A 14,195-nucleotide genomic window follows, 5' to 3' on the forward strand; every position below is an offset into this window, starting at 1 on the left:
GGAATATTAGTTGGGATTTGAAGAAGCCATGGAAACCAGGAGAAAGAGATGTGAGAAAGAAGTCCAGGAATGGAGATAGCTTGTTAAAATCCATGGAATTAAAGATGGACTGCTTTGTGGGAGGAGCATCAAGAAGGCTAGCGACACTGAACTGCACAGGAGGGGTAAGGAAGGAGGGGAAAGATGGTGGAAGATTGTAAGATATAAAAATACTGTAAAAGTTTGGGACAGAGGCAGGTTATAAAGGACATTAAATGCCAAATAGACAGAGGATTTCATATTTAAACCTGGAAGCTACTGGAGTTTAGTGAATTGGAGCAGGCAGTTTGACATGGTCAGACCTGTGTTTTAGGAAAATCATTTCAGCAGCTGAATGGAAAATGGACTAAAGTGGGAAGAGACCTGAGGTAGATAGATCTACCAACAAGTCTACTGAAAAAGGTATGAGGTGATGAGGGCCTGCATCAGGGTCATGGCAGTGTCAGAGGAGAGAAGGGGGCAGATAAAAGAGATGATACAAAGCTAAAATCTATAAGCCTTGGCCACAGATTGGATATAGGGGTTAAGGGTAAGGAATTAAGGAAGATACCTAGGTTGTGAGCCAGGAGGACATGGGTATCCTAAACAGCAATAAAGAAGTTAGAAAGAGGGGAAAGTTTAGGAAGAAAAGACATTAAGTATGACTTTTGATATGTGTTGAGTTTAAGACAGGATGTGTAACAGGCATCTGAGACATGAGACTGAAAGTCAAGAGAGAGATTAGGGCTGGATAAGCATATTCACCAATTATCAGCAGAGAGATAATTCAATCCATGGTAGCTAAGGAGATCACCAAGTGAAACAGTATATTTACATAGTATATGTTTATTGAAGGTATCCTTGATAAAATTAAAAATAAGAAAAGTAGGTTATCACAAACTATTTTCTAACAAGTGTAAGGAATGTAAGAAACCACTATATTTACTATGTATTTTAAGATCATAAAAGATTCTTTGTTAGCTGTCACCACAAAGATAACTAACTTTTTTCTGTCATCTCACTTATTGATATCAAACAAGATAGAAAATAGGCATATCTTTAAGTCAACATGGCACAGTGGGAAAAGTGCTGGATCTGGGGTCAGAAATGCCTGAGTTTGATTCTGACTTTGTTCACTGTGTGAACTTGGGCCGGTCACATGACCTGTCTGGGCCTCAGTTTACTCTGTCAAATGTAGGGGTTGGACCCAATAAACCTCAAGCTCTAAATCTGCGATCCTATTACTGTCAAAAACCATTACTGCAGATCATGTCCAACCCAGGGAGGGCAAGGTCCAAAGGAAAGATTCTTTATAGACAGGGCCTCTAGATGTGCTTTTTTTCAGATGACTCTGATTGATCTGATCAAGACCTAGAACTCCGCAGAACCTCTTCCACCAGGTCTAGAAAACTCAGAAGAGTTAGACCAAACCAAAGAGTTAGGGAACCTGCGGCCTCAAGGCCACATGTGGCTTTCTAGGTTCTTGGGTGCGGCTTTTTGACTGAGTCCAAGTTTTACAGAATAAATCCTTTTACAAAGGGGATTTGTTCTGTGAAGTTGAAGCATCACAGGATTTAGAGATAGAAGGACCCTTAAGAAATCATCTCACCCAATTCTCTCATTTTACAAATTAAGACACTGAAGCCCAAAGGTGTAGAGCGACCTGTCTATGGTCACTCAGCTAGTTAAATGGCAGTCAGGATTTGAATGAACCCAGGCCTTTTTAACCCAAATTCAAGACTGTTAGTGGCTTCCAAGTATCTACCCTTAAATACATCTTACCTTCAGCTCCTTCTCAAGTCGATCTACTTCAGCTCCTAGAGTATCAACAATATTTTCACCATGCTTAAGCATAAAGATTTCTAATTCCTCAGGAGTCTTTACTTCCTGAATTTCCTGCAAAAGAAAATTAAAGGAAAGAAGAATAGGGAAATAAACTATTTTTAAAAGTCACAGTTATAAGTACAGAGTGGGAAGTTATCAAAAATACATGATTCTCTTTTTAACAATATATCTACATATTAGTCATATAAAAAATCAAATTATAATAAAGATCTTCCCATAGCAAAATATTTATTTCAAATAAAATTTGCTCTCACAAAATTGTAGTACTCTAGAAAAATGTTAATCTAGTTTGCTATAATTAACGATCTTTAGTTCAAATGTCAGTCAAGATAAGGAAAAGTAGGGAGTATATGAAAACCAATGATAATTTCTATTAAATACTAAATAAACTCTCAACTTTATACAATTTTTTATTTTTGCTTAATTCCCAAGAATCTATTTCATCTTTCAGCACATAATGTGCCCTTTTATTCCACAAAGCAGGGAGAAGCAATGTCCATATGTGTTGTACCAAGGCTCTGATCTCCTTCAATATAGAAGGGAAAAGGAGATGCTAATCAGGTGCTCCATTTTCTAAGTGGGGCCAGGGAATGTAAGAGCTAGCCAACAACTCTCAAAGTGGGGTGAAAGGCATGGCAATGGCAACTGGCCCACTTGTTATCCTGGCATGGGGCAAACAGACTGTGGCCACATGCTTTAAAGAGGGAATTATCCCTTCCTTGCTACTTCAGCAACAATCCTTACTATTTTTTCCTATAACTACAAAATACTCTGTATTCCATAGCACGTAAAGCAAAATACTCTTTAAGATAAAAGACTGTTTGTCCTAGAGGGAAAGAATAAAACTAAAACATAAGTAGGCAACAAATCAAATCCTAGGTATTAATTTTGCGTTTAAGGAAAACAGGATCTAGTACTCTTAAAGTGATATATATACGAAGTTTTATTTTCAAATACACACATGCAAAGAGGCAGCACTGGATAGAGGGCTAGACTCAAGAGTCAGGAAGACAAGTGCTGCCTTGTATAAATACAGCTGTGAGACCCTGGGAAAGTCACTTAACCCCTCAATGTTGTAGGCAGCTCTCTAAGGTTATACACATTACAGAGAAGTTGTCAATCTGCACTGGTAGAATTTCCTCATCCAGGAGTTCATTATATCAATGAAATTATAGGTTTAGCTCATATCTCTATCCTATGCCTGCAAAGAACCTTTCTTGTGTGAATCTAGAATCCGTGAGTATACTCGTGCTATCTATGATGAAAGAAGGTTTTGTTGTCATTTTTTCTCCATTGACCTCCATGTTTTTTTATCATTTCATCAGGTTATCTTCACTTTCAGACCCAAGGATGCCACATTTTACCAATACTGTAAATGAACTGACATCTATCAAATTCCATCATATCAACTTAAGAAACTGAAGGATCTGCACTTCTAAAAAAGGGAAAGTTTTCTTTATTTCTAATTTTTAACATATACTTGATCATAAGGGAAAAAAAATAGTTACGCGAGAACTTTTAAGTAACTTACTTGCAGCATCTGGTCAAAGTCCTGTTTCTCCAAATAAGACCGTGTAACAACTTTCCCATCAAAATCTACTTCAGCTTTAAATCTAATTTTACCCATTCCCAGGTCTGTGGCTTTAACATCATGAATTGCCCTAAAAGCGAGCAAACAAACATATATACACATTCAGAAACACAAACTTTTAAAGGGTAATTAGTTAATTATAAGACTAGAATTCTCTTTTTCCCCAGTGATGAGTCACTTAATGGGGTTGATAGCATTCACCTGTAAGTGCCCTTTAACCTCTTCTTATTTTGCAAGTGCTCAGACTTTTTTTTAAGGATTCTACCTGTTTAGTTTGTTTTGCATAGGTAGTTACTTAAAAGAAAAGATTCGTTAACAATCTATATAACCACTTGTATAGATCTTGCACATAACACAGACTGAACTTATTAAATTACATGTGGGTTTTGTTCTAAAAGTTGCCACGCATTCTTCTCTTTAGAATATCATTTTCTTCTAGGTCACTTGCTTTTATACAAAAAAACCCACAGCTGATCTTTCATTAAAAGTAGACCAAATACCCAGAGCTGAGACATATATATGTATGTATATCTACACATCATGGGCAATGCAAGAATTTGTTTTGCTTGACTATATATGTTTGTAAAGGAGGATTGGGGGAAGGAGTTTGAGGGGGGTGAAAGAAGTCCTTTCTCATTAGTATTGGAAAGGGTGGGAGGGAAAGAAAATGAATCTTTTTTTAAAAATTAATTTTAAAAGTATTCCAGAAACAAGAGAACAATGGATATAATAATAGCAATACTGCTCGAAGAATAACTGTGGATTGAACTATTCTGAGTATTATAAATATTCAAATCAACTAAAAAGAACCTATGAAGGAAGATGTTATTTACCTCCAGAGAAAGAACTGATAAACAGAAAAAACTAATAATGCATGGTATGGTTTTATAGATAGATAGGTAGACAGAAAAATAGATAGATCTGTGTCAAATGGTGGTCTTCTCCAGTGTGGAGTGGTAAGGGAGGGAGGGAGACAGTTTTGAACTTAAAATGTAACAAAAAATTCATTTAATTTAAATTTTTTTAAAAAAGTATTCCTTATGTAGCTTAACACTGAAGGCAATGCAATCTATTTATCAGAAAAACTAGATAAGAATATACCTAAGTACTACTACTGGATTTGTCATTGATATCACTTGCTCCTGAGGTTATTGAACACCAAAGTCCAAACTAGCTTATCTGCTAAAAAAAAAAAAGGGTAGGGTGTGTTTGGATACTATATTTACCAGATATCTGGGGTGAGAAAAAGAATGAATGATTTAATATTCATCGTTGGACAAGCAAAATACAAGGTTCTCAGAAGAGAAAATCTTACTTGTATTAAAAATTTTACCCATTTTTCATGCAATACCCTAAAACATTTTTTGCTATTATCTATCCAAACATTTAGGTAGCATATAATATTAGAACATGTTCTGGAATACCTTTTTTAATTCATGTTCATATATGTGTGTGTGTATATATATGTATATATATATACACACACACACACATACATATATATACACACATATATACATATATATATACACACAGACTAAATTCAGATATAAAATTGCACAAAAATATACATGAAATCATCTCTGAGGCACATATTCATTTCCCTCTTTAAAATAAACTCATGAATCTTGATTCTTAAGGACAGATTATCAAATTCATCCAGTCTTGTAATTCAATAACAGTTTACTAGATATTGGACTTCTTCAATTTAGTTTATTATCAGGTAAAAAAGAACCAAAAAATAAGGAAGTACAAGCAGCTGAAACAGTGCCTATTATCATCTCTCTCATGACATGAACAGCAAGAACACTTGTGTGACACGGCCAGGCCTTCTTACTGAATTATAATCATTGATTTCATTGCCTTAAAAACATGTGTGCTGAAGGTCTACTTAGAGGAGCTTTTTCACTACACCATTACAAAGACAACCTCTCAACATTTTACACAGTAATTATTTGGATTTCCTGAGGGTACCATCGTAGATTTTTTCATTTTGATTGATTAAGTCACCAAGTCTAATATTGAATTTAACACCATACAACTCCCATCTACAAACCATTCTCAATCCATCTAAGTAATCTCATTTACTTCAAGGTTGAAGAGACAGAGCTCAGAATATAAACCAAGTAATTTGTTATCACCAATCAAGGTGCTTTACTTCTAAAATCAACTTAACTTTTTAGAATTTTTAACTTTACAACTTATTTTGGAAACTGTTTACTAAAAGAAAAGGCGTATTCATATTTTACATATATTTATCTCTTACATCTCCAGGTAACTCTCCAGTTTCATCAGCAGCTCTGCTTGGTTTTGTCTACAGGGACCATCATACCTCACCCTAGGATAAGCTGATACCTAAAATCTCATCATCATACGACTGACTCAGTTTTTGATACTTAACTCCATCAGAGCTGCTTCTCACCTATGACTGGAGGGCTGGCAGGTAGAGCAATAAACTCCTCCCAAACTGTTCCTTTATGGAGGGCTGAGAACTTTCCGAACTTTCCAGGTAATTCCATTTTCCATTAGCAGCTAGGCCTGGTTTTGATTCCACGAAACATCATGCCTCTATTTCAGCTTCCTCTGGCGTGCTGTCTTCCATTAGATCATAAGGTCCTTGAGGACAGGGACTGTCTTTTTTATTATTTGTATCTGCAGCACTTAGCACAGTCCCTGACCCACTAAGTGCTTAATAAATGTTTACTGAATTGACTTAAATTGTAATATAAAAATCTAAGATTTTTTTGAGATGACCATAAATGTCAGTCTCCCAGACCATATAACTAGCTGCCACTGCAGAAAAAAATTTTAAAATATTAAAATATACTGTTGAATTTCAATGAAAAGGTTATATTCTTAATCTCTTTTTTCTCCCCCTCATCATCAGTTCTTTTGGAAGATGTTTAAATATCTTTTTTATTATGAACTTGACAGGCAACAACAAATATGATCATTTCAATATATAAACAGAAAGAGAACTGCATGCAAAATTATGAATATCTCCTTCGTATAATAAATTTAACATGGCAAATTTATATTACTGTCCAATGCTGTCTTGCTTGTGTGTGTCTGTTTCCAAACTTTCTACTTCTCTCTTCTGTGTATTTTACAAATGTTTCATTAATGGTTTTTTTCTTTCTTTCCTTTTTGGTCCATTATTACCCCCCCTCAAAATTTTCTCCACAAAACAAAATAGTAATAATGACAATAATAAATATCCTCCCTTATAACAACAAAGTATAGTCAAGCAAAGCAGATACACACATTGGCAGTGTCAGAAAATGTCTCAGCCTGCCCCTATAGTCTATCACTTCTGTTAAGATGTGGGAAGAATGATTCATCATTTGTCTTCTGGAGTTTTGAACTGGTCATTGAACTGATTAGATTTCTTAACTCTTTCAAAGTTGTTTTGCTTTACAATGTTATAGTATAAATTCTGTTCAATTTTGCTTACTTCATTTTGCATAAATTCAAACAAGTCTTTTCAGGTTTCTCTGATTTCACCTCTTTCATCATTTCATTTGATGCAATAATTCCATCACATTCACATAATGTATTTTGTTCAGCCATTCCCCAAATGATGGATACCTCACTGTATTTCCAGTTCTTTTCTACATCAAAGAGTACTACTATAAATAATGTTGTACATAAGTCTTTTCCCTCCTTCTTAGATGCCTTTGGGATACAAGCCTAGTATTAGTATCACTAAGTCAAAGGGACCCTAAAGTCAAATAATTTAGTGATTTCTTTCTTTTCAAAATGATTACACTAATTCACAACCAAATCAAGAGTGCATTAGTGGGCTGAATGTCACATAGCCTTTCCAATAATTGAGATTCTCTCTTTTTTGTCACTGCCACCCATTTGCTGAATGTTAGATGAAAACACAGGGTTGTTTTGCTTTGCATTTCTCTTATTATTGGTGATATGGTTTCATTTTTTCATGATTATCAGTTTTTTATTCGAGAACTATTTGTTTATATCTTTTGACCACTCATCTAATGATGAACAACTTTCGGTTTTACATATTTATTAGTTGTCTACTTATCTTGGATATCAAACCTTTATCAGAGATGTATGATGAAAAGTTTTTCCCAATCAACTGCTTCCTTCTTATACCAGATATGTTCATTTTATTTGCACAAGTATTTTTTAATTTCATGTAATCAAAAGTATCTATTTTATCTTTTGCAACTGCCTCTAACCCTTGTTTCGTTAAGACTACATGCCTTACCTATAGTTGTGAAAGGTATATGATTTCCATCTCTCATGTCATATACTCATTTTGATATCTTATTATATGGAATTTTACTGAGGTATGCATTTTAATATGGAATATAGTATAAAATGTTGATCTTAGCCTAATTTCTGCCAGATATTTCCAGTTTTTCCAGTAGTTCTCATCACAAAGAGAGTTCTTTCCTAGGTTCATATTTTTTGGGTTTATCAAACACTAGGTTGAGTTTAATAATTTCTGAGTCTTCTTCTGTTCCATGATTTCCAGTTATATTTTTTTACCATCTTCACCTTCAAACTGAAGTCATCAAGTATCAATCTATATGATGACTTGGTTTGGAGAATTTGTAAATTTGTCAATTCCAAGAAATTCTCTACCTCTAAATAAATCTTCTACAACAAACACTGTTGCATATGCTTAATTACCTTTTTAAAACTTATAAAAAATTAATTTTTATTTTCACCTTTTGCTTTTACAACAGTCACTTTCCCTTAACTTTACTTTCTACCCAACTGAATACTTATTAGTTAACACAGCAACCCATCCAATAAAGTATACATTATTCCATATCTGAAGTACCCACTTCTCTACTCAAAGGAGGAAGATGTGTTCACTTATCAGCTCTCTAGGACCAAGGCTGTTCAGTTTTTTGGAGTACACCTGCTTTTTTGGTGTTAGCATCATTTACATCATTGTCTACACTGGCCTTCTCTACTTTCTCCAGTCTGAATCACTTTAGATTCATGTTTTTTGCTTAGCCATTTCCCAATCAATAGGCACCCATTTTTTTCCTGCTTTTTTCCCACAGCAAAGAGTGCTCCTATGCTTTCTGACATTGACCCTCTAAGGGTATATGACCAGTAATGGGATCACCAGATAGAAGGTATACACAATTTAGCAACTACTTTTTGCATAATTTCAAATTGTTTTCTTAAACAGCTGAACCAATTCACAGCCCCACCAACAATGTGTTACTAAATAAGCTGTCATTATATTAATGATGTTTCGTGTTTGGTTTTGTTTTGCTAAGCTCAACATATGTAACGCAAGACAAGAGGACCAAGTGTTCCACGAAATGTTGTTACTTGTTGCCTATGGGTACACAATGAAACCAATCTGCCAACTCTTGTTTCCTAAAGAGAATGTGTGGACCAATCTTTCATTTATCTGCAATTATCTTATGCCGTTAGATTTCATTTAGAAACACTGATACGGATCAGTTCTTTCAATGGTATATCAACTAACTGATCGTTGGACAAGTCATCTCACTTAACAATCAACAAACATAAAATTAATGTTACTATGTGATTTTAATCACCCTCTGGCACCATTCATACGACCCTGCCAATATTACTATAGACTGGTAGGAGGCCATACAAAACTAAGGACCATTTCAGGTTTTTTTTTATTTTTGATGGGTTGCCATGCCCAAAGAACACATCATTTAGCGACCAACTAACAGGTGATAAGCTTCTTAGTACTTAGCTACTAAACACATACTACTATTGGGATGATACTTGAAACCTTTCCAGCTCAAAAGAATCTCCTAGAACTCATATTCCACTGACACACCCTTCACAAGGAGGCATAGCAACAGGACTTTGTCAAGTTGTTGTGTTTTTAATGTTTGAATCATAATTAAAATTAAAATTGTTTAAAATGTTAAAATTCCATATTAAGTGGATCTTTGTTTGCTACTTTGCTAGCTTCTATCATCATGCCACCTAAAAGCTCCTTAACTCAAAAAATGTAGAATCAGGGAAAAATGAGGACCCTTAAAGGACCTAAGAGATCATCTAGTACATTCAACTGGTTTTCAAATAGGGTTGTGCCTATACCGGGGGTGAGGAACCTGAGGTCTCCTAGGTCCTTAAGTGCAGCCTTTTGACCGAATCAAAATTTTACAGAACCCTTTCATTAATACATTTTTGTTTGTCTTTCATATTTTTATTTTATTTTAAAAATGAACTTATTTAAAATACCAAAGAATAAAATAAGTTTCAACAAAATAATCCTCCCAGATTGGCTGACACAATTAGAACATTAATAAGCCATAAGGGCTAAACTGACGGCTGCTATGCTCATTATTTAGTTCTAACTTCCCCTGACTGACTGGCGCCACTACCACATGAGGCTGGTTGGTGAGAGTTTATGGGGGTTGAATATGTCAGTCTGTTATCAGCTTTTGACAACGGTGCACTGTTTCTATTTAAAGTGGAATTTGTGAACAGTTGCACAGCTCAGCAGTATTTTTTAATTCTGCCTGCTTAACAGGCCATTGTGTCAAAGAAGACTAAGAGAACACTGAAGGAAGAAAACAGATTTTTTAATGAGGATTGGGAATTGAAATATTATCTTGTTTCTGCTAAAGATAAGATGATTTGCTTGCTTTGTGATGCTGCAATATCAGCACTAAAGCAATTCAATGCTCATCAGCATTATAACACTCATAAGGACCACAAATATTTTAAATTAGAAGAACAGGCACGAAAGGTTGTAATGCAGAAATTAAAAGATGAAAAGCAAAAGCAAAGACAATTCTTTCAAGCAACAATAAGACCTGGAAATAATGTCACTGAAGCAACTTATAAAGTAGCTTATATACTCCCCAAAAAAGGGAAGCCATTCAGTGATCTAGAAATTGTGAAAGAATGCATTATCAAAATTGTAGGATGCTTGGACCCTGATAACGTTTCAAAGTACAAACAACCACCTCTTTCAAGGAGAACCATAACTGACGAGCAGCATGAAACAAGATTCAACTTATCAGAATAACTTCATGCAATACTTTAAAATAAAAACATGTTATTCAATCGCTTCGAATGAATCAACTGATACTACCGACTCAGTGCAGGTTTTATACTTCATTCAGGTTATAACAGAAGATTTTCTTTGCTACGAAGAGTTACTCGCTTTGGGCACTCTTGTGAACAGAACACAGGGAAGAGACATCTTCAACAACTTTCAAGATAAACGTCATGAAGTTGGAATGAATTTGGTAAATTTAGTGAGTGTTTGTACAGACAGTGTACCTTCCATGACAGGAAAACATAAAGGGTTTATTGCAGCACACATGAAAGGATGCTCTCATTTCTTTTCACTGTATCTTGCATCAGCAAAATCTCTCTGCTAAAGCTACTTTAAGTGACACTTTGAAACAAGTTATAAGTATTTTTAACTATATATATATTTGTGCAAATGCTGCACAGCATCATCAGTTTCATAACATGCTAAAGTTGAATTATGAGGTATTCAATGTGGATTTGCCATATCATTCTAAAGTGTGTGGGCTATCACAGGGACAGGTGTTAGCCAAAATTTTCTGTGAGAACAGATAGTTAAATCTTATGAAGAACAGAATCAGCGATGTGAATTAGTGAAAGATTTCTACAGCAATGCTGCATTTCTGTGTGACTTGAACATTTCTTTGCAAGGTAAAACTAAGTCTATATCTGATATGTGGCAAAAAATCCAAGCATTTTGGAAAAAAAGCTATCTTTTTTCAAAACACTTCTTCAAAAGGAAATTTAAGATGAACATTTTCCCCAGTCAGCAAAGGCCATTAATGAGCAGGATGATATATGGGAATCATTTAAAGAATATGCAACTGTTATATAGATCTATTAATTGGAGAATACAATGAAAGGTTCACTGACTTTGGGAATCATGACATCACATTCAAATTAGTACTTCAGACTCACCTAGTTGATATCACCAGGGCACCTAAAGAACTACAGATGGAACTGACTGAGCTCTCAGTAGATGACATTTTAAAGCCATTGTCTGATGCTAAGAAAGATCCAATTGAAATATGGAAAAATGCAGTAGAATACCCACACCTTCGGCAACACGGCTGAAATATGCTTTCTGGCTTTTCAACCATTTATTGCTGCAAATCTACATTCTCCTGCCTAACCCATCAAGACCTCCTTAAGGTCACAAACAACTGATACTCTTGTAGAGTATTACAACCAAATATTCAAATGCTTTCCAACAAAAAGCAGACACAACAAAGTCATTAAAAGGTTAGTTAACTTTAAAATTAACAAATAGTTTTGATTTTTTGAAATTATTAAGTACACAGTAGTTAGGTTTTTACAAAATAATATACATTTTAAAGTATATCTAATTGAAGTTTTTTAAAGGGGGCCTTATTTGATTGCAGCTAAATATTAATGTAGCCTTCCAACTTGAAAAGGTTCTCCACCCTTGGCCTAGACCATTTCAGAAAATTTTATTAAACGCTCTAAGCAGTGAGGCTCTATAGTCTCTCTTGAAAATGTGATAATTAGTGGTTCAAAATATATATATATATATATATATATATATATACATACATACATACACACACACATATGTATTTTTTCCCCCATTTTTTAAACTTCGTTAAAAATATAAAATTTGCTAGTCCTAGTAAAAGAATTCTTACCTTACTGATGGGTCATTTTCCAATAGTTCAGTTAGCCGCTGTACTTGCTCAGGCTGGATTGATCGCCCTAAAAGTGCTTCTGTGTTTGTGTAGATGAGAAACGCTGATACTGCTCCCAATAAAGTTCCCACACCTAAAGAACCCAGGCTGTCATAGAGTGGATTGCCTAAATAAAATGTATTTGAAGTTAGTAAATTTAATTTTTATCACTTTATGTTGTCAGACAAATCACCCCTTGGGTTACTGGGGCTCAGGGGACAAAAGACCAAAAAACATAAATTTATAGAATGCTGAAAGTTCTATAAAACCACTTTCCTCATTTGCCCAGGACAATGCAAGTATTGATGCTCTCACTTTACAAATGAGGAAAATGAGAGTCAAAGCACTTAAGCTGGGTGCCTAGTAAATAACCAGTAATACCTTCTGAATCTTTCCACTATCACATAGCTGTTACAGGAAACTGGGTGATACAAAGTTCATTCCTGATTCCCTAAGTAAACTGTTTTAATGAAATTCACTAAAAGCCACAATTTTATTATAAATGGGGTTCTTATAACTTCAAGAATTTTGCAAAGAGGAGTTATAAGAATTCTAGAGTTTCAGACTATTTCTTGCTTCGTGGGAGAGAGCTGAAAATGCTTTCAGGTAAAATATATAACATACATATTAATAATACTAAGAGAGTGAAAATTTCTTTGAATACTCATCAGCAACATATTATTTTTCATCCTTTGCAGCACAAAATTATCATGAGAAAACCCAGAAGTTTGGGAAAATAACTACTTTCCCACTTTTATAATCTATGAATTTATAGGAAATATTCAGCTAACCAAAACAAGCACCAATAAATACATTTTTTGTTACAACAAATTTAACAAATCTTTTGTGACTAGCACAATAGTTTTATTCCATACAGATGAGATTATTTTCAGTCACAAATTTAACCCTTTTGATCGAACAGAAAAAAAAACTCTACTTTGCTTATTTTACTAATAATCTTTGATTTTTCATAGTAGTCCTAAAATTAGTAAAAGTGCACTAAAAAATAAAGCTGCATAGTTACCTAATACTACACTGGTATTTACCATTTCCTTACAACCTTAAACTCTTATAATCTGTCTTCTGCTGCCACCACTGTGAAACCACTTTTTGAAAGGTCTCACGGACCTCCCTAAACATCAAATCTATAAATGGCCTTTAGTCTTCATCCTTCTTGACCTTAGCATTTGACAATGCTGAACTTTCTCTTTATTTCTCTCTTGCCTTCCAAATTCTACTGGTTCTCTTTTACCTTTTTTTCTTCCCACTTCTCTTTATCCTTTACTGCTTCCTCCTCCCCACCTCAATGGAGGGATTCAAGAAAGCTCTGTCCCTAACCTCTTCTCTTCTCTTTATACCTTCTTCCTCTGTTATTTCATTCACTCTCACAAATTCAAATATCACATCTATGAAGATGGCTCCCCAAACTTTCAGTCTACCCTCAATCCTAAATCTCTGGGCTTACCTTTCCAACAGCCTATAGGACACCTTTGTCTGATGTCCTCAAAGAACAGTGTGCCCAATGCTGAGCTTGTCTTCTTATTCAGTGCCCCCACCAAAACCTATTCCTCTTCTTTGACTTCCCCATTTGACCCCTTAGTTCCACAAATCACTAACTCTTGTCACACTTCTACCTCTAAAGCATCTCTCAAATTGATCCTTTCCTTTTTAATTCCTAATGTTATCCCTGGGCACATAAGTGGCACAGTGGATAGAGTGTTGGCCTGAAGGAACACTCATCTTCCTGAGTTTAAATCTGGCCTCAGACACTTACTAGACAAGTCACTTAACCCTGTTTACCTAAGTTCCTTATCTGTAAAATAAGCTGGAGAAGGAACTAGCAAACCCATTCTACCAGTATATTTATTTTTTTAATTTTATTTAGGCAACTGGGGTTAAGTGACTTGCCCAGGGTCACACAGCTAGTAAGTGTCAAGTGTTTGGTCTGAGGCTGGATCTGAACTCAGCTCCTCCTGACTTCGGGGCGATGCTCTATCCAGTGCCCCGCCTAGCTGCCTACCAGTATCTTTACCAAG

The 14,195-nt window shown here is 35.0% G+C and overlaps 1 protein-coding gene across 1 annotated transcript in view; it reads right to left on the reverse strand.

Moving 5' to 3' along the window:
• SLC30A9 (solute carrier family 30 member 9) overlaps positions 1 to 14,195 on the reverse strand; it is an 80,120-nt gene that overhangs the window by 12,065 nt on the left and 53,860 nt on the right. The window contains exons 15-17 of the mRNA XM_020990899.2: positions 12,121 to 12,286; positions 3,395 to 3,524; positions 1,801 to 1,914 (exon numbers count right to left, since the gene is read on the reverse strand). Of these exons, the coding sequence (XP_020846558.1) occupies positions 1,801 to 1,914; positions 3,395 to 3,524; positions 12,121 to 12,286 (410 nt within the window). The remainder of the gene's footprint in view (positions 1 to 1,800; positions 1,915 to 3,394; positions 3,525 to 12,120; positions 12,287 to 14,195) is intronic.

This window comes from Phascolarctos cinereus, unplaced genomic scaffold, assembly GCF_003287225.1.
Source record: "Phascolarctos cinereus isolate Bilbo 61053 unplaced genomic scaffold, phaCin_HiC Scaffold_9;HRSCAF=440, whole genome shotgun sequence".
Taxonomy (NCBI): Eukaryota; Metazoa; Chordata; class Mammalia; order Diprotodontia; family Phascolarctidae; genus Phascolarctos; species Phascolarctos cinereus.